The sequence below is a fragment of the Paralichthys olivaceus genome, chromosome 13 (genome assembly GCF_024713975.1).
Source record: "Paralichthys olivaceus isolate ysfri-2021 chromosome 13, ASM2471397v2, whole genome shotgun sequence".
NCBI lineage: Eukaryota > Metazoa > Chordata > Actinopteri > Pleuronectiformes > Paralichthyidae > Paralichthys > Paralichthys olivaceus.
Genome location: NC_091105.1, coordinates 17,579,498 through 17,600,294, shown reverse-complemented (window position 1 = coordinate 17,600,294; position 20,797 = coordinate 17,579,498). Strand labels below are relative to the sequence as shown.

Here is a 20,797-nt window from a genome sequence, read left to right as displayed (position 1 = left end):
AACACTGAGGGGGACGTGCAGGCTCTCCTACGGGCAGCTGCTGCTGCTGTAGCCCATCTAACTCTGGGTTTTAGTCTGCAGCACATCTGGCCATCATGTCTTCAAGACTGGGTCCCTGAACTGAAAGGCATCACCCGTGGAGATCTGCTGTCACTGTGAGCACCGTTACACCACCAACACGTTAGTCAGGAAGATTTGTCAGGAAGTGTGTTTGATCAAAGATTATAATAAAAAAAAAAACATTTTATTAAAACAAAATTGTTGGTTATGACAAATAAAGTTTCAAGCATGATTTGTTGTAAAATATCTACAACCATTCTGCTTCATACTTTGCAAACACAAAAGTTATACAAGTTTCAAATTACAAGTCAGAGTGACTAAAGTCACTTTCTATATTTGTACACAGGCACACAGGGTCAGTTTACCACCTCACCACTAAACACATCAGCATTAATGGTTCTTTGCCTACAAATTGTCATGAACCTCTCCACACCATGGGTACACAACTAATGAAGTAGATTTTACCATTAAGAAGTTTGAACAGATAACTTGTACAATAAAAATACTCTGCTATGTGGGGTATGTGATGTGTGAAAACATGGTACATCCAGCAATGTGCTCTACATTAGCGGAGCAAGGGACCGGAAAACATTTAAAGAAAAGACAATTCTGTAAGAAGAGGAGGAGCACAGAGAAGAAAAGAAGTATTGAAATAAAAACACTAACCACAAAAAAGTAGTTATGAAAACTTGTGTATCTACAGACAGTAGAGGTCTTGACAAAGCTTTTCAGATGTTTACCAAATCAGTTGAAATATTTCTCAGGGCAGCAGCTGGTGAAGGCTGTGCATATACAAAACTTGACTGCTTCCATTTACTTTGTAATCATCCTGAACACAGACCTGATAACATGTGAATAACAAATGTACAGGTGAACATTTATGCGTTATCAGACATGTATTACAAATATGACTTGCTCCAATCTGGTAACCAACTCAGAGGCCTATCTGTAACAAAATGTCATTGGATGTCTCCAGCAGTGGACTGGGTGGTCATTAAACTGTCAAAGGATTTTAAAAAAAGAAACCCAGATCAATTTTACCCTGAGGGCTAGTCATGCTTTTCAAATCTACAGGTGGAGAAAAGACCAGGTGGAGAGGTGGGCGATAGACAGACGGTTAAGTAGGTGGCTGATGAAAACGGGAATCCATTTCCATGATCTTTCCCCTACACTTCATTTCTTCTGTTTAGCTGGAGGTCTAAGGAGAGAGAGAAAAGAGCATGTCAACAATACATGACAAAGCAGGAGCTGAGGGTCTGGGTGGATGTCACCACAACTGAACTATAGGAACATTAGTTTTAAAGGAAACTGCTAAACCTCACAATTGCAGTCAGATGTGGAGCAGCACAATGTCCTTGTTGTTCCAAATTCACCATATTAATGTGTAACCCACTGTGTCCTGATTTAAATCCTACACGGGTCTGCTATTTCTCCTGCGCTGCTGGGCTACCCACACACACTGCAGAACTACTGTAGAAGATGAATTCAGGTTGGACACCAATTCCAAGGATGGACAAAGTTATTTGGTAAAGACGAAAAAAAGATGAATCCTAAAATCATCATCTCAACCCTGCTGGGCAAAGTGCTTTGAGTTCGATGTATGTTTTGATCGCACACTATGCAAATACAAGTGAATTGAACAGTGACATCCCTGGTGTACTCACTTCTACCTCCAGAGAAAGCGTGCCGAGTTAAATCATCTTGATAAAAATGGGCCATCATTTCTAATACAACAATAGAAATGATGGTTCTAACTATAAACATTATAAACCTGGTGGTACTTAAGTTAATACATTTTTGATGCATAAATAAGAATTTTGACCATACCTTTGTAAACAGTTTAGTGAGCTAATGTATTGAACCATTTTGACTGTGAATGCAGAACTACGTTTGATAGATAAACCTAAAAATGTATCAAGACCAACAGTTAAATTTAACTGTGGACCTCTGACTGGGGAAGTCACAGCAGATGTTCATAGAGTTATGGGGGTATGTTGGCGTACCTGTAGATGCCCACCACCACAGCATGGTCTCTCTCATAGGGCTCGAGTGTGAGTTGCTCCTGTGGTTTCATGTTCTCAGAGCTCATCTTCTTCACCTCTGAGGCAAACACTGCCTCTGGAGCTGCTGTCGAGTCTATACAGTTGGCCTGCAGTAAGAAATAAACAGTCCACACAGTTGACAAAACTCTCAGGGAACACTTGGAATACATGGAATTATATTATCAGCCTAATCCGCAGTTGGGGAAGGGAGGGCGCCGTGTCTACTCATTTCTGGAACAGATTCCAGATATTTTTAGAAATGAATTTCCCCCAAAATTGAATCTAGACATTTTGCAGAGTTAAGAGGAGTCCAATTAGAAACCAGGACACAACGTATGAATTCCCCTGCAGAAATATTGTGGTTTTGTTTAAAGCATGTCTCCGCTGATGTTGACCATCATCACAAATGTGTCTCAAATCTCATTGTATCCCGAAGATATTCTTTTTCAGGTTTGCATAATCGCAAATGAGAAACGTCATCAACAGCCAACTTGCCAGCTGTGACTCTTTCCTGCTTCTCTGAGGAACCGAGATTGAAGTTTCAGTGACTATGCCCACATGACTTACTGGAGATACTCTGAGTGTGTGCATTGTTATTCTCATTAAATGATGCTTTTCATGTCTCACTCACAAGCACTGTACATTGGGAAATGGTACTAAATCACTTTTCAAAACAGTCCATCTAGAGCTTAATAGGGTAAAAGACACCATCTGAAAATATATAACTTTATCCAGCAGATATATACATAACATTCTTAGTGCAATAACCAGTCTTACCATGTTTTTATAAAAATCTCATGAGTTTACTGCCACATAATTAATTTACCACCATAACTGGAGGTTTAACTTAATTTGATCATGGATGAGGAGCTGTCTAGGCAGTCATAGCTGTACCTTGATGGAGATAACGAAGTGTCCTCCGTTCTTCAGGAAGTTGTGAGCATTCAAAGCAACAATCCTTGTCTGGTCAGGCTGAGCAACATCAGCAAAAATCACATCTACCATGCCTAAAGAGAGAGAGAGTGAGAATGACTTTAGGGCAACAGTATAAAATGTGAATTAGTAAAACAGTATTTGAAAAGCTATAATATAAAACTGATTTAACATAGTTAACAGCAAAGACTTCTGAGCTAACCTGATGGAAGTAAACCATTTGATTTACTAGATCTTCACCTTGTCAACACAACATCACCTCAAATACAACGCATGTCATCTTTTAGCTCAGAGCATGATGTGGGAATTTTAGAATGTGTTTTCTTTTAACTGAACAGATTGTCAGTAAAGTTAACTGAAGCTTTCGGTGTCACCCACTCATGTAAACACACGGGCCGTCACGCTGCCGTTTGTGTTGTGTGTCAGCGGACTGTATAGAGAAACTGTGTGTGACAGGATAACGTAAAACTGCCAATAATAATTCCATTTCCTTGTGTATTTAATAAAATCATGGTTTTATTTATCATGGAAGTATTTTTTTAATACCTCATCAGTTTGCTTTTTTGCACCTTCAAAAAACAAGGCAAAACTTGTACGTACCTTAAAACCTACAATGACATGTACTAACAATAATGTGAGAGAGATGTAAAGATGAGCGTTGCTGTCTCAAATCTCATTCAACAACCTGAGTGTATCTGATGTCACCCACTGTTTGTTCCTGCTCAAACTGTGTTAAACCAATATAAAACATCTTAACCCCAGTGAGGTTCTGATGTCTGACAGACACGACCAACAGAGGCTTACATCCGCTGTGAAATGATCATGAAGTCAGTCTTTATTTAATTGAAAATCGAGGGCTCATATCGTTACCAGCCTGAACTAGGGGAACACCTCTGAGGATGTGGTGACAGCTCAACAACTCATCCTCTGCGGCTCAGGGATACTCACCAACTAACATGCGGTATTTGTGTGGGTGCCGAGCATCTTCGATGATCGGAATGATGTTGGTGCGTTTCTTTGCAACATTGAGAAGGTCTCGGCCTGATCGATGGGAAAACTCCACAGCGTAGACTAGTCCTTCCTGTAATACACAAGGCAGCGTGACCAATGTAACCTTTGGCCTTTATGCACTCAACGTAGGAAAATAACATGACATTCATGTGTCAGCTTAATGATGGAATTGCTTTAACTGCTCTCCTCTTCATCACTAGTTTCTATTAATTACACGTCTAATATATATATGCGAAAACTGTAAACAGTATTAAAATACAGGCGTTGTTGTACTACTCTGTACTCACCGGTCCAACAATGTCAGAAACGTGGGACACTGTGGTGCCAGAGGCTGCTCCCAGGTACATGACCTTCGCTCCAGGCTTGATGTGGATCTGGTCCACTCCTCCCAAGATGGCTGCTGCCAGCTTGGAGCGGAACGGATTCCAGGCTCTGTACTCAATCTTTGTCTCTCCTTCCTGAAACAGAATGAATCTGAGCGTTACAGTCTTAGACATGGAGAGCAATCCACTATTTTATATAAGGGTTTTAATGCAGAGCCACAGAAGTCAGCTATTGAGAGTTAAATGCATCCTGTTACATCCTTTACCTAAGCACTGTGCTGCTGTCAATCAAAACCTTACCTCCACACTGATCCTCTTCTCTCCGTACACAGACTCTCCCACCACCATGTTCTTGGTCACCAGGGCATCTTCCTTCCCTCTGCTGATAAACACACCTGAGTGGGCGCGCGCACACACACACAGAGAGTCAGTGTCTATCGAACACACAACATCACTATTTAATCTATTCAGACAGAAAGCAATTCCACAAACAGTAAAGGGACAGCAGTGCATCTATAGAACATCTACAGGTGGAGTTAAGCATTCATTTCCGATACAATATCACTTGACACACGATGGATTAAAGGCCAGTGAACCTAATCTCAGCCTGAAAGTTGGCAGCTCGACATTTAATCCCAGCAACAGCAGGACTCCAGCTTTCACAGTCTGCATTCCAAATAATAGCTAATAACTAAAAAGTGGAATAAAAACCTTCATGTCTGTGTGGCTCAACCAAGACCTTCCTCCCTGCTCCAAAGCCCCCTCGGCCGCCGCCCCTTCCGCCTCCTCTCCCTCTTGGGGCACCTCTTCCACCGCCTCTCCCCCGAAATCCTCCACCTTCCGGGGACCTGAATCCACCTGAAAAACAAGTGATTCAGGAAAGTCAGATCAAAAGTTGTTGAGGTCATAGTGATAAGCTGATTTCCTGTGAGACAGAGCTCTGTCATTGCAGTCTGAGGAACTCTATCTTTGTGTTCTCTAATGATTAACAAATCTTATAACCCACTGAGGAAGCTGTTTTCACACCACATGTAATAACACACACCACCATGTTTAAAACCAACGGCCTCACCTCTTCCTCCTCTGAATCCCCCTCGTCCTCCAAACCCTCCTCGGTCACCAAACCCTCCTCGGTCACCAAATCCTCCTCTACCACCACGTCCTCCTCTTCCTCCTCGATCGCCACGAGGACTGAACCCTGTGGGATAAAAACACAGAAAGCAGAACCACGTTAACAGAAGTTACACATATCTTAATATACATTAAGCTGAAGCTAAATTTTCTCTGGTCGTGTAGCAAACTGTTTCTCCCGATCATCTTTCATCAGCAACTTAAATTTACTGCGCACACCTTTATTTTCCTGACTTGTTATGGACTACGCTGTTGATGCATTAAATATTTTTATAAGTATTCGACTTGGTAGCTCAGTTTTTTCCTTGTATCGATGTCCCCAGTCTGCTGCAGCATGATAATATAATTTTTGGAAGATACCGAGACAAATGGGAACCTTGAAACTTCTCTCTCTGACACTTGTAGCTATAATCCACTCACAGGAGTAAAGTTAATGCAGTGCCCTTTTAAATACAGATGTGAGATCTGGAGTTTTCAGTACACTGGGAAGGATCAGTGTGTGGGATGTACTGACATCTAGTGGTGACATTACAAACTGCGAGCAACATGGAAAAACACATGAGACACTTTGGAAACAGTGTTGGTTTGTCACTTCTGTAGAAACATAAATATGAATCTTATACAGAAAGATCATCCTGAATGCTACACACTTTGATGGAGTTTCTGTGTACATCTTATAAATATATATATAATATTATTCATATTTTAAGGTTGTTCTGACAAAAGGTGACTGATTACTCTCCACCAATGAGTCAGGAAAAGTCCCCTCCTCTGTAAACAACTCTTAAAGATGTCAGGCATCTGCACCATCTATGGAGGAGTTAACAAGAGTAAACCAGTTGGTTGATTTCACTACATTTAGAATATAGGACCAGGTGTTGAATATCTCTTGAGCACTAGCAGATGTTTAGGGACATAACTTCAGTTGTGCATCTTAGTTTCATCAAATATTTTGGCCTGTAATCAAAGATACAGGTCGAAGTGGAGGGTACACTGAGGCTAAAGGTAAATCTGACTGGCGAGTAAACCATGTGGCAAATTACTGGGGCTGCAGCATTAAGGGTTCAGGGGGTAGAGCGGGTTGTCCTCGAACCAGAGGGTGAGTGGGTTAATCCCCCACTTGGCATGCTGAAGTGTCCCTGGGTAAGACACTGAACCACATAGCTGATGTGTCTGCAGCGTGGGACTGGAGGTGCTGTGTTGATACAGGCCAGTAACCATCCAACATGGAGGAGCAGCGTGACACCAGACTGGACTAGTGGTGGTGCTGGGGTCAAAACACTACAAGAGCTACGACACTGGCGCAGACGAGCAGCAGGAGGGAGGATATTATTATTATTATTGTACTTGTCTGAAATGTGGGTGGAAATACACACACACCACACAGTCTGTAGGACGCACACACAGATTGCAAAGTGAGCCGACACACGGCTCACGTGGCCCCTGCAGGATGGCCTCGCTGGCTCCCATGGAAGAGCTCAGGGGCCGCGGTGCCTTTCACCACCACGTGGAGCCACGGCTCCACCAGCACCGTGCTTCTTCCGGGGTCTTCCTCAGCACCGTGTACACACGGACCCTCTCGTCGCGTCCGCGGGTACAACGCGGACCTGAGTCCGATCGACCGCGGCTGATAATCACGTTAGCGGCACCGTGACTGATCTAACCTCAGCGTGAATAACTTGCAGGTGGAGTCAGACTCACACACGAGGTGACTCCATGTTGTGTCGCACTAACAGTGGTGGCTGAAGCTCAACACGTGTGCGCGGCGGCTCGCTGCTTCTCGCTAACTCGTTACTTCAACTCGACGATCGCCGGCTTTTAACTCGCATGTGACGGAGCTAACGAGAGAAAGTGTCGCGGCGGCTCCTTCCTCCGCACGAGGGCGGCTCGGGGAGGCTCGGGCAGCAGCGTGGCGGTGTAGGCCGCACGGACACAACTTGTGACCGGAGACCCGGGGCGGCACCGCGCGACGGAACGTGCAGATAGAAAGCGGCGACATGTTGGTACTGTACCTGGCCTCATGTTTCAGATGGGACGCGTTGAACCAGCGCTGCTCGCACAACTCTTCTGTCTCTGGACCTCGACTCGCTCCGATCACACGCACTGTGACTGTGAGCAGGACCACATGTGCGGGACTCTTCTTCCTGTGCTGTTTATTGGCGGTTGGCAAACCAGCTTACAGGAGCATTACCGCCACCTTCTGGACTGGAGAGCAACTGCTCTTCTTACTCTAATGATTTCCCGACATGCTGCAGACTGTAAAGCACAACGCTGCCCCCCCCCACACACAGACAATGATGATCATAATCATCATTATCACAAGTTACAGGACACAATTAAAGGCAAACAACACGTTCATTTAATTTGAAATAATGAATCTTCATTTGAAGATCTCACAGCAACAAAGCAGATACAGAAACATGTTATAGAGCTTTTCTCCTGTTTTCTTAAAAAAATGTGTTTACTGATAGAGAATTTTCAATGACCCAAACACTGTCCCACTGCTCATCTGTGATGTCGACATTCAGCTCATGTTCCCATAATTGCTACAAATGAAGTGTACCACTATTGCCACAGTTTTTTAGAGTATAACATAAAAAAGCTTATGGATTAACCCACTTGCAAAAAGAAAAGCTGTCTCTCTGTGCAGGAAACACTTTGATTTTAGAATAGTGTGGTGCCCCTCCTGACGTAATCCCTCATCAATAAATAATGGAGAAGAACTTGTGGTTCCATCAAATCGGTTCTCCTGTATTTTTAAACAGGCCAGTAGAGTTAAAAAATGTTAGACCATGTGAATGTTTGAATTTCAAATGGTTTGCTGGACCAAACCAACATCATTCCTTTCCCCACGATTTATCCTAATCCTCTTTCTTTTACCAATGTCTACCCTTTCACACGTACACCTTTTGCCACTGAAGCTCTAATTTGCCTTGCAAATGGTAAAGAATTTGTCAGTTTTATTATGTAAGTTAACACAGGGTCAAAAGTACAATTAAAAGTGTTGGACAATAAGAAAAGGTCAGCTCAGTAGTATAATTAGAGCAATAATTTAATTTAAATAAAACATTAAAAGAGGTTGATATATAAAAAGTCAAATAAGATAATGTGAAACTGTGTATTCGAGGATGCAAGTGTAAAACCAAAGTGGCAAGTGTAAACTATAGGAATATGCCTTTGTTAGTATAAATTATTCCACATTTTCCAGAGATAAACAGATATGCAGAGGATTGTTAGATGTGAATTGACCATGCGTTTAGAAGCCTGATGGCCTGGTGATAAAAACTGATGAATCATCATTCAGATCCCAAATTTTAAATATTATTCTCAAGCCTAAACAAGCAGAACCAAATCTCCTGCAGCAGGTCAAGGCAGGCCCTCGGTGTTCCTTATCTCAGAGCAAACAAGTCGGCTGCAGAATCCAAACACGGGAAACTGTCCAACACACGGTCCATAAAATTACCAGTAGCTCACCTGAATGAACTAATAAATGACCAGCTGTGTGGATGCTCCTCTGGAATCAGAATCAAGGTTCAAACATACAAGGAATGAGAAATTTGCTTTGGTGTGTTTGTGTAAGTATAAATAAAAGTCGAGAGGCTCTCACATGCAGCCCCTCTGGAGAATGTCTGAAAGCAGCTGTGCATAGCGTGGGTAACATTCAAACAGGATACAAGACAAACGGTAAATCTCAGATAAATAAGATTTCAAATGAGAGAACACACACCCTCCTTTGTGTTGTTTGTGTCACCAGTTTGGAAATGCAGCGGCTGCATGCGGAGGAAAATGTGAAAAATGTTGAGGGAACCATGATTTTACTCATGTCGAGCTGAGGAAACCTGTAAAACCACATGGCCTCCTAAAGGCACCACTCAGTTTGACATTTCATGGCCATTTATCCCACAATGCATCATGACACAAAGAATGAATGAAGGTTTCACATTGGTACTTGAAAAAGAAAAGGCATATGATGTGTTATGGAAGGAGGGACTTATAAAACTTTATGAAGCTGCAATATGAGAGCACATTTTTCAATGGATTCAAGACTTTTGGATGCTTCTTTTAACGGCTCAGGCATAAACAATGGGACACCAGAGGCGGGTGTAATTAGCCCAGTTATAATTAACATCATAATGTGTCCTTCAAAACTGTGAGGCAGGGTTTAGTTTCTCTTTGTTTGCAGACACTGGAGTAACCTGGAAAAGAGGCCAAAACAGGCAGAAACAGAGAGAATACAGGAAGCCCTATAAAAAGCTGACGTGGGGTTTTATGATATCGGTAGAGAAAACAAAATATATTAAGGACTGAATGTGATGATTTACTTCTGTATGTGCATCCAATTGAAAAAGTAAATGTTTAACTCTTGAAAGTACATTTAGTTTTTCTGCCATAACATGGAGAGTTTTGAAAAGGTAAAAAATGAAATGTGATCTTTTTCAGGAAGTTTGTTTGGTGTTGACCAGGAACACAGTCAATGATTTACAGAACAATGATAAGCTCACGATAAGAACATTAGTGTTTATGTTGTAAAACAGCCCTTAAGCTCTCAGGAGATTTGATGTTGTGCAAGTAAAAACACAGAGAATGTGATGCAGGGCCTTCTGTACCACCGGATTCCTGCTTTACTTGTAGAAATGGGAGAAAGCCCACATTAAAAATGGCATGAATAATCTGAGGGGACACCAAGAGGATAATCCAATAAAATTACATTTCTGGAAGATGCACACGGATGGGGGGGATGCAAACCTGAGGAGTAAATGGTTTAGAGACTAAACATATTTCTGATCTACTTCCACGTTATGAACCAGCCAGACCTCTCAGGTCGTTGGGAACAGGTCTGCTTTCTGTCCCCAGAGTTAAGACGGACCATGGAGAGAGAGGCAGCGTTGTTTTGATGCTGCTGAACAAGCTCCCGGAGAACTGCATGTCTGCTGCAAATCTTAGTTCTCGTCACATCCTTCTATTAAATCAAACAACTACTAATTTCTTACACAGCACTGTTGCTTTCACTCTTTTATTTCCACTTTAATCTTTATTCTCTATGTATATAAAACAGTTTGTCTCTAATCTAATCCCAACCTGAGGGGGGCGGTGTTGTGCCTCCAAGCTGCCGGAAACCAATTGTCCGGTAATGCCGTAAACCCAGAAGAAGACGGAGTAGACACGTCACTGGGGTCAAACGGCAGGAAAGATGGCGAGCGCCTATGAGAGCTTTAACTTGTAAGTGTAAACAGCATGTGAACAACACAGCGCTTCATTTTATTTTGGTTTTCGCTCCTTCTCAGGGAGGACGCGTTCGCGGTGTCCGTTAACGCGTCCCCGGGACAGGCTAACGTCCCAGCAGCTAACCGGCTACATCCGTGCCGCTGCTAACAGCAGCGCTAACACCTCCATTACAAGTCTGCTCCACTAATGCTGCCTCCTGACACACTCCAGCAGTCACACCTCAGTCCTGTGAAGCTGCGGTTCAGGCTGTGAAAAGCTGATCGTACTGTTAACTTTGCAGCTTCACTGTGTCCGCGCTGATCTGAGATCTGCCTGCACCTGTTTCTCAGTATCGATTTGTGGACTTTACAGCTCAAACAGGTTGATTCCTCCACCCTGCTGCTGTGTGCTGGTTTACATGTGTCCTCTGTCTCACCAGGCGCACCACACCAGAGAAGTTTTACATAGAGGCGTGCGATGATGGCTCCGTGGATGTCCTGGCCATCGACAGGGTGTCAACAGAGATGACTCTCACAGGTAAGTAGGTCAGCTCCGACACAAAGCATTCGGATCCTTCCGCTTTACTTGATCCTACGTTTTGTTTCCAACAAGTTTTCATTCACATTTTAAATAAAAACCCAAACTCCTTCATTTACAACATCCAGACCCTTTGGATGGTCAGGGGCGTCATGTTTGCTTTAATTAATCTAGAGATCACAAATGACAAATCTCCTTTCTTCACCACTTTTCATTGACCTTGATGGAAATCATCATGAGATCAAGAGAACATGTGAAGGAGACTAATAAGCTGTTTTAAGACATGATGTCCGGAGAAGTGGGTCGGGACTTTCTCTGGAGGTTGCATTTCTCACATAGAGATTCTCGCTCAGACACGTTAACAACAACACAGAAATCTCTGCAGTGTTTACGCGAGGGGTGGGGCAGCAGACAGAAGCAGGATGTAATGTATAAATTCTGCTGCAGGGATAACAGGTTTTCGCTCAGACATTTGCATTGACACATTCAGCGCCTCCAGAGAATGTCCGGAGTTTCTCTGGAGTTCAGTGCATGTTTTTAAGCAACTTTACTGTCCCTAAGTTTCTTCACGACAAGGCTGTGTCTGTCCCTGAGTCCGTCCGTCTCCATGTCTTCTGAACACACTGACACTAACCATTGTTATGTCCTTAGTGAGGAGGGACATCCCTGTCTCAGCTGAGACCAGACCAATATGTGGAGTCATGGGGACTGTACGATTGGTGGCAGGTAAGTTCTGTTTGTAGTGCAGGGAGATTATGTTCCACCCATTCCTGAAATATTTAAACTATCAGCTAATGGAGAAATGGGACTTTCAAGCAATGTGTTGTGCATTCTCATTTCCTCCCACCTGTCTTTGTTAGGCATGTACCTGGTTGTCATCACAAAGAAGCAGAAGGTGGGAGATTTGCTGGGTCATGCTGTGTGGAAGGCTCTGGACTTTGAAATCATCTCCTATAAGAAGACAATACTACACCTGACAGACAACCAGGTAGCATCACATTTTTTTTGCAATATGTATTATGATCATAACTTGCTCTCATATTGTCTCCCTGCTGACAGGGGGCCTAAAGATTGTATGTTGGTCTGTCAAAAGCTGAAGTGTCTGTCTGCTGGACACGTCTCTTGTTTCAGATGCAGGACAACAAGGCTTTCCTGTCGATGATCAACAGTGTGCTTCACACAGACAGCTTCTACTTTGCAACAGACTATGACCTGACCCACAGTCTGCAGCGCCTGGCCAACACCAGCCCTGAATTTCAGGAGATGAGCCTTCTGGAGAGGGTTAGACATACCTTTGTTTATATAAGTCCCTCTCACAAATGATATAATCACAGCTAAATTCACATAAATAGTTGAATAATAATTCATTATTTCAGTTGATTCTATCTCTACTAATAAGCCTCTAAGTACAATTTGTGTCTATGTTTAGAGACATTTTTTTATCTAAAGATTCTTTCTGGGGGCATCTTCAATTCAGCTGCCCTCATCTCCAGGTGTAAGTTACACCCTTCTCTGCCTCTGTATTTGTCTTTATGTTAATGGCTGCTAATTGTCCATGTTGCAGGCAGACCAGCGTTTTGTCTGGAATGGCCACCTGTTGCGGGAATTCAATGCTCAGCCAGAGGTAAGACAGAATGAATGTTCTGTTTCATAGCAAGTCTCACTATGGGGCTCATTCCCTGAGTATTCTCAGTAATACTTCTTTCTGGAACTTAAGCATAGAATGAAAATAATCCTGCTGTAGCTTGTGTTTAAACAGCGGGCTAAAGTAATAGTCATAATAAAACACTATTGCTTTGACTATATCAGCCTATAGCAGTTATCTGATCGTTGAAACATTAGTTTCCATTTTGACTTAAAATGTCATTCAGTCATTGTATAAGCCAAATCATCAAGAAATGATTGAGGTTTGTCGTGCTCATATAAAAAGAATCCATGCCACACTAACCTGTCATTTGATCATCATGTTATTAAAGACTGGTCAGCTGTAAAGTATCCATTACATCTCTACTGTTGACATTATCTTTGAAATCTCTTGGCAGGGAAATGTTTTGACTGATGTCGGCTAATAAATGTGATTTAATCAAAGAAAGCTTGATCTGATAGACATATAACTGATCAGTCTGGGTCAAACACTCAAAAGGTCACTTATTCTAGAAAGTGAGATTTCCATGTCTGTTGTTTATAAAGCAAGGCTGGTTTCTGTAGGCCCACTTGGATCCACCCTCCAACCTTTGAGGATTTGGTTTCTCCAAGTGTTTACCTAAAATGTGGATTTTCTATCACTATTAGTGTTTTGCTTGACGTCTCCAACAATCTCTTCAGCTTTTAGTATTCTCATATCTGTATAAATCTTACATAGGTTGTAAGACTTGCTAAACGTGCCCTGATGATGGCTCCTGAAGTAATTGGTGGAGGGAGATAGTTATCATTCAAGATAAACCTGTCCACCAGTATATGAGTCTCCCTGTCCCATAGTGAGACATGCTGCTTGTCATAGAGCATGTGCTTGGGAGAGAATAAGAGGGGCACTGTTAGTATTATTATTATTTAGAGCCATGGTTGTATAAGTACCATCAAATATTATTTCAGAAGAGTTGCACATAATAATTGAATTGAAATGAATGATAATGAGCACAACAGTAAAGCATTTAATCATTTAACACTTCTCTAATCTTACAGTTACACAAGTTTGTGTATCCTGTCGTCCATGGCTGTATCCTTTTTTTGACTGACTGCAAGAGTCTATTTCTATCTTCATTAAATGTATGACTGTGCCATTCAGGTAAGAGAGTGTGAGCCCTGTCTTTTCTCACTCTTTTATCAGAGTGAAGCATTAAATGAGGTGGGTCTATCGAAGATTGTATTACTTTATTTTTACATTTATTACCTGTGTCAGCACTGGTGTTTTCTTAACACATTCTGTTACTAGTCATCATCATGAAGTCAAGCTGCATCAATGGAAAGGTGTTTGAGTGGAGTATAATCTCCAGGAGGAGCTGTTTCAGAGCCGGTGTCCGCTACTATGTCCGAGGTAACACTGCTGTTGATGAAGGAAAAAACGTATTCATGTGTTTGATGAAAAATGATCCCTCTCAGCGTGCTGAATACAAGGATTCACTTGACCACTCTCACTTGTTCATTCTTGAATATAAGTAAAATATGAGTTCATTATAACAGCTCCATATGTTGTTACCTTCTTGACAGATGAGACTCATCTCAATTTTATAATGACACAAAACACAAAAACACAACATTCCAACCACTTAAGTGTCTCCGGTAAATCACTTGAGACAGAACTGTGGTCAAGCATATTATACGGCATACACAACACTAAATGCATAGATGTAAAGCATCCCACACTCCTATCTACTGCTTCACATTCTGTGTCACAGCTGTTCTGCCCACATCCTGATATTCTCTTCTACAACTGTTTTTCAAACACATCTGCAGTTAAGCTCTGACAAAAAAAAAACTTATTCTGTATATACGAGAAGACAATAAACAACAAATGAAGAACTTCATTACATATTAGTTTCATGTGAATATTTGGTAAACAAACATTGGAGTGAGTTTCATGCATATCTCTGCTCTGCAGGCTCATGTGGTGGACATTCAGTCAAAGATGAGAAGACTGTCTCTGCAGTGATGGGACTTTGATGCTTTACGACATAGAACGTTTTAAACGGGTCTTTGTGTTTTTGTCTGCAGGCATCGATTCTGAAGGCCACGCTGCTAACTATGTAGAAACAGAGCAGATTGTGCAGTACAACAGTGCCAAGGCTTCATTTGTTCAGGTGAGTCAAATGCTCACGTCGGTAATGCTGCTGTTCACTCTCACCATTAGGAAGAACTGAAAAATAATTAAGGAGTAACAGTAAGTGAAGATTTCTCACTGCTCAGGTTTCTCTTTTTAGTTTTTAATCCCGACAGCACACACATAAGAACTACAGCATTAAAACATCACCCCTCAAAATATTCTATTAACAATTTGAGCATATCTTAAGTTTGTGCCCATTTTGTGTTTCGATTTTCCCCAACAATGTGTTGATGCCCTCCACATCTATGTTCACTTTGCTGTGCAGATCATTTCATTCACTTCACATTCTTGTTGTGTCTCATGGTCATTCCCACATTGAAATGGGCCCCATTAGAATGAAGACAGTGATATGAAACTCTTACAGGGTGCTGTATTCCTACTGCAGATTGTGTCTTGAATATGTTTTATATGCTGAAATGAGGGATGAATGAAAGCTGGATTATAGTATATATATATATATATATATATATATATTTATGCATTGTGCCCTTTTTCTTCACAGACAAGAGGCTCCATCCCCTTCTACTGGTCTCAAAGGCCCAATCTCAAGTACAAGCCAAAACCACAGATCAGCAAAACAGTCAACCATGTAAGCTGTAATACAAAACAAGGCCCTCATTGTGTTTGTATTGGAATTTATTTCTCATGCAGTTTCTGTTCTCTCTGTAGTTGGATGGATTCCAGAGACACTTTGACTCACAGATTATTCTCTATGGAAGACAAGTCATTTTGAACTTGGTAAGATGGGTAAAAAGATACATTTCACTCTACTGCATTTTTATTTTATGCGATTAATTTGCCTTAGATATCGTTATTATATCCTGGATAAAAAAAAGCAATCAGTGGAAATAATGCAATAACAAAAACGCATGTTGTTTTATGATTGTTTGTTTTATTTTTTAGATAAAAACACACATTTTGTATGATTTTGTCAGATCAACCAAAAGGGCTCAGAAAAGCCATTGGAGCTGGCGTTTGATAAGATGGTGACCAACTTGGGAAATGGCATGATCAAGTAAGATCATCAATTCCATAATATCCCATAATTTATGGCTGCAGTCCTTTAGGGCCTCTGGTTTATTCTACCTCAGGTTATGTTGAGGTTGTATTTTAAGTGAGTGTTTACTTTTCTGCAGGTACATCGCATTTGACTTCCATAAGGAGTGCAGCCGGATGAGGTGGCACCGCCTGCAGATCTTACTGGACATGGTTGCTGACATGCAGGATGAATTTGGGTGAGCCAACAACAATTTACACCTGTTTCAGAACGTTTTACACTGCAACAAACTTGAACACCAACTTATTGTAGGTTAATACAGTATAGTAGCCTATCCAGCCAGACTGGAGGAGCAGGGGATCAAACGATTCCCCTGCCGCTTTTCGGAAGACCCGCTCTACCACCTGATTACAGCAGTCGCATATATGTACTTAACATCAGACGTGATCTTGTACATCTGGTTTCAGGTATTTCCTGGTGGATGAAGATGGGAGGGTGCAGCTGAGTCAGGAGGGGATCTTTCGGAGTAACTGCATGGACTGTCTGGACCGCACCAATGTTATCCAGAGCCTTTTGGCCCGAAGGTCACTGCAGTCACAGCTGCAGGTACGACCCAATGATAACCACTGAGCAAGGGGGAGCAGTAGCTGTGATTCCAGTGTTGCTGTTATATCAATTAAAACAGGGGAAGAAAATGGGGAGGAAAATGTCATGATACATATACCTGTAGCTTTTAGCTTAATAGCCTTTTGACAGATGAGTCAGTAGGTTAATATTGGATGTTTGTGCCTGCAGAGAATGGGAGTCCTGAACATGGGCCAGCAGATTGAGCAGCAGCTGGACTTTGAGAAGTTGTACAAGAACGGTGGGCTCTCACACAACAGTGGCTCCAGTAGTGTTCATTTGAATTATGCTTTTATATGAAGTCATATATTAACATGATCTGTTTCTTCTAATTCTCTTTCTGGTTTGTCTTTTGTCCGTCCCTGTCTGTTCCTATGCAGCCTGGGCAGACAATGCTGATGCCTGTGCTAAGCAGTATGCTGGTACTGGTGCCTTGAAGACAGACTTCACCAGGTGAGTTTTCACACGTGACATCCAGTTAAACACATGCTCACTGCTTGACAATGCCATAGAAACCATTGTGGTTAGATTGTCTACATGTCCCGTGTAATGCCACCTTTCATTACAATCTGCCTATATGACCTTTGACCACCCTTCACTTGACAGGGGCAAAATTGTAGTGAGAAATCTGAATACAATCTAAGTGTCATATAAACTTGTGTTCACATGTAGAAAGAGTATACTCTGGGGAGCATGAATGTGCTCAACAAGCTTCATTTTAGATGCCCGGTTCAGATTCATCCTCTGGGGACAGTGGAGATTTTCTATGTGGTGTTGACACGTTGATCTTTCAGGACGGGGAAGAGAACTCAGTGGGGCCTGCTGATGGACGGCTGGAACTCCATGATTCGATATTACAAAAACAACTTCTCTGATGGTTTCAGACAGGTGGGTCCCAGCCTTCATAGATTTGAGTGTTAAAGTATAAGTGTGGATGTGGATAGTGATGTGTATTTTATAGTCAGAGTAATGTATTAGTATTAGGGGCATCATATCCAATTGATTTTAGTGTAAGGTGAACCACACCTGGACTGAAAACGCTGTTCCCATGGATCAGCGTAACGTGTGTCAGAGCCCATCCACTTTAATCAGAGGTATTATTGAACACAGCGCAGCTGAGTAGTTCTTAATGCAGGAATGAGTAACTGGTGAAACAGTAGAAGACGGTTTGTCTGTTTTAACACAGGACTCCATTGATCTGTTCCTGGGGAACTATGCTGCAGAGGAAGCTGATTGGACCACCCCACTGCGTGACCCCAAAGACTGGAAGTTTTTGACGGTAAGAGAGGCTCAGGAAGTTGCACCGATCTACCTTTTTTTCCCAGTGTGTTTAATGTGAACCTGGTTTTCTCCTTTTCCAGTTGCCCATCGTCATGGTGGTAGCGTTCTCCATGTGCATCATCTGCCTGCTGATGGCTGGTAAGACAAACTACATCTAATGTTCATGCTCATATTATTAGGGTTTGTTTATCTTCAAATGAATCGGTATCAGACTCTAATTAGTATTTTTGGTAAGTTTCCCTAATATTTGTTGAATGAAAAGTTTGTTTTTGATCGTCCACTGACTGACCTGCTGTCCCTCCTCAGGGGACACGTGGACTGAGACTCTGGCCTACGTTCTGTTCTGGGGATCAGCCAGCGTGGTGACGGGTGGCCTCATCCTCTTTAATGGACGTGACTTTGTAGATGCCCCCAAGCTGGTCCAGAAGGAGAAGCTGGACTGAATGTGTGCGTGTGGAAAGCAGCTAGGCCCCGGAGAGCTCACCGCCTCATCCACCAGCTCGTCATCACTTTACCCCCAGCATCCGCAGACCTGGAGCCTTTACTAATAGAGGGGGGAGTGGAGGAGGGCGGTGGGCAGCGGGGCTGGCCTCATGTGCGTTGATGATAGAAAGAAAGAGACTGGGAGTGCATGAGCCTGCTGCTGTCCACACTGTAGCGATAATCACGTGGACAGGACTGTCTGTCCACAGGTTTTACTGGACACTGAACCTCTGGTGTTTGTTCTAACTGGATGTCATTGTTCTTGATTTCAGAAGATTGTGGTGGGACCCATGTTAAATTCCACGTTTGTCCTCCTGCATTCCTTAATGGATGCTTGGGATCAGATTCAACACAAGCTGTGATGTCAAAGCACAGTTAAATGATTTACTGTTTCTACTGTTGATTTTCCTTTAGTCTATTTATGTTACTATCCATTTGCGGTTACTCTGTCCCAGGTTACACGTTGCCTGCATTTCCAGAACAGTAATGGGTCAAGGTGTCTAAAGGCTCGAAGAATTCCATCCTTCTCCGTTTAAATGTAGACGTTTTCAGATATTAACTCCTGAGGATATCCAGCGAATTGTGTCTGTTCTTACTCCAGAGCCGTTCACCCATGAACAACGCAGCAGGCGATTCTCCGCTGAGACACAGAAATCTGTGCAGCATTCAGGTGAGGGGTGGAGCAGCTGGCAGATCCAGGATGTAACTTATTTTTCGACAGTAGCGTCAGCCCTTATCAACAAAAGCTCTCTTGGTGTCTTTGTTGGTGTTGTCTGCTTTTTTGTCCTGGGTTGTTTGTTTTCCTTTTGTTATTCGATGTATCTGGAGGATCTCCAGAGTTCAGTGCATGTCTGAAATCGACTTTACACAGCCAGTAGACATTCTTATCTAAATTCTGCTTGTGGATTTATGCTTCTTTATATATCGGCCTCATGCAAGAATCTCTCATGAGAATAGATTTGTTCTATGAGCGACTCGCGGTCATTTTCGGCATTCACCAATTTTCTTTTTGTTCTAAGATTTTCTGAGCTATGGTCCAGATCTGTCAAACATACTCTGACTCTCTCCACATCTGACTTGAAATCTTAAAGCCTTAAACTGAATGAATAGGGGGGTTTGGGTATTTTACTGTATTTAACTCAAATAAATATATAAATGAAATAGACTTAATAAAAATGAATATTGTGATCATCATCACACCTGCCAAATTAATGAGGTTTTACTTTTTTTTTCATCAAAGCAACTTCTTCATTAAACTAGGTGAGGGTCTGTTCTCTCTCCAGTGTCCTTTGTTGCACCTGACAGTGTTCCATCACCTGTTAAACATCGTATCACACCTTTCCATCTTTATTCCTGTCACAGTAATGATGGGCAGCTGTGTTCATTGTTTTAGATCCTCTATTACGACAACTGATACTTCTGAACAGGTTGACATTTTGTCTGTTAAAGCTGCAGAGTTAAATTATTCTTTTCACTCTTCGATAACATTTTTGAAAATGAATCTTTCTGAAAATATTTGCATGAGGTCCAATGTGTTTCACGTGGACATATCCTGGATAGACTTCATGGACAAATGTAAATCTGCCTGAAGACAAAGATCATGTTGTTTTTGAAGGAAATACTGGTTCAGCCCACTTCAGTCCTCTGAGGGTTCCACCTCAATGCAGGACCCAACACCTGCGTTAGGACAGTGTTGTGTAGTCTGGCTGAAAGGAAACTTCTTTATTGCTTTAAGTTTGATTATATTTATGTATTGTAGCATATGATATTATGATACAACCCTATACACAATACATTTAGCATGTACTGTACTGTAGGCCACAGGTAAGCCATAGCACGACTAAATGTCAGCCAAAGGTGGCCTGTTTTGTTTTGTGCTATTTCCACTTTGTACCATAGGAGTCACTGTGGGTTCATCTCCAGATAACACCTTGTCTAAAGCACATTATCTTAATAATTAGGCTCCATTTGCTATTTTACAAGTAGTGAAGTGGTCCTCATCTGTATGCTATTAAAAAAAACCTCTCAAATACAGAGTTTCCTTTTTAAAACTCTTAATAAAAATATATATAGATTGTTTTCTGTGAGAGATGATTCTTTATTTGGTGCTGTAGTGAGTATTTGTAGCAGCAGAATGGTGTGTGCTCAGTTGATTGGTCAGGCTGTGACTGGATAAAAAGAGGATGAGCTGGTGGAGTTGAGGTAGAGCAGGAACTGTGCATGTGACTAAAGGGGATCGTCTCCCTCACTGAACGTTTGCTTCGCATCATTTGTCTGAGTCCATAAGTGTGGTTATATCAGCAAAAGATGTGTGAGCACAGAAAGAATGAAGTGGATGGACAAAATGTTC

At 42.0% G+C, this 20,797-nt stretch overlaps 2 protein-coding genes across 2 annotated transcripts; one reads left to right on the top strand and one right to left on the bottom strand.

The window, feature by feature from the left end:
- Window positions 1-222: 222 nt before the first annotated feature.
- fbl (fibrillarin) lies at window positions 223-7,693 on the bottom strand. Its single transcript, XM_020091271.2, has 9 exons — window positions 7,513-7,693; window positions 5,442-5,567; window positions 5,081-5,227; window positions 4,670-4,764; window positions 4,334-4,504; window positions 3,984-4,116; window positions 2,997-3,109; window positions 2,064-2,209; window positions 223-1,258 (listed from the first exon to the last, which is right to left on the bottom strand). The coding sequence occupies exons 1-9, from the start codon at window positions 7,520-7,522 to the stop codon at window positions 1,234-1,236; spliced, it is 966 nt and encodes a 321-aa protein (XP_019946830.1). The 5' UTR covers window positions 7,523-7,693; the 3' UTR covers window positions 223-1,233.
- Window positions 7,694-10,592: 2,899 nt separating this feature from the next.
- Window positions 10,593-19,659, top strand: sacm1lb (SAC1 like phosphatidylinositide phosphatase b). The gene is made up of 20 exons (XM_020091402.2): window positions 10,593-10,720; window positions 11,145-11,242; window positions 11,894-11,968; window positions 12,103-12,230; window positions 12,374-12,523; window positions 12,807-12,866; window positions 13,925-13,958; window positions 14,175-14,276; window positions 14,954-15,039; window positions 15,565-15,651; window positions 15,732-15,800; window positions 15,998-16,077; window positions 16,199-16,297; window positions 16,527-16,665; window positions 16,855-16,924; window positions 17,064-17,136; window positions 17,478-17,571; window positions 17,870-17,962; window positions 18,045-18,102; window positions 18,271-19,659. The coding sequence occupies exons 1-20, from the start codon at window positions 10,692-10,694 to the stop codon at window positions 18,405-18,407; spliced, it is 1,761 nt and encodes a 586-aa protein (XP_019946961.1). The 5' UTR covers window positions 10,593-10,691; the 3' UTR covers window positions 18,408-19,659.
- Window positions 19,660-20,797: the final 1,138 nt, after the last annotated feature.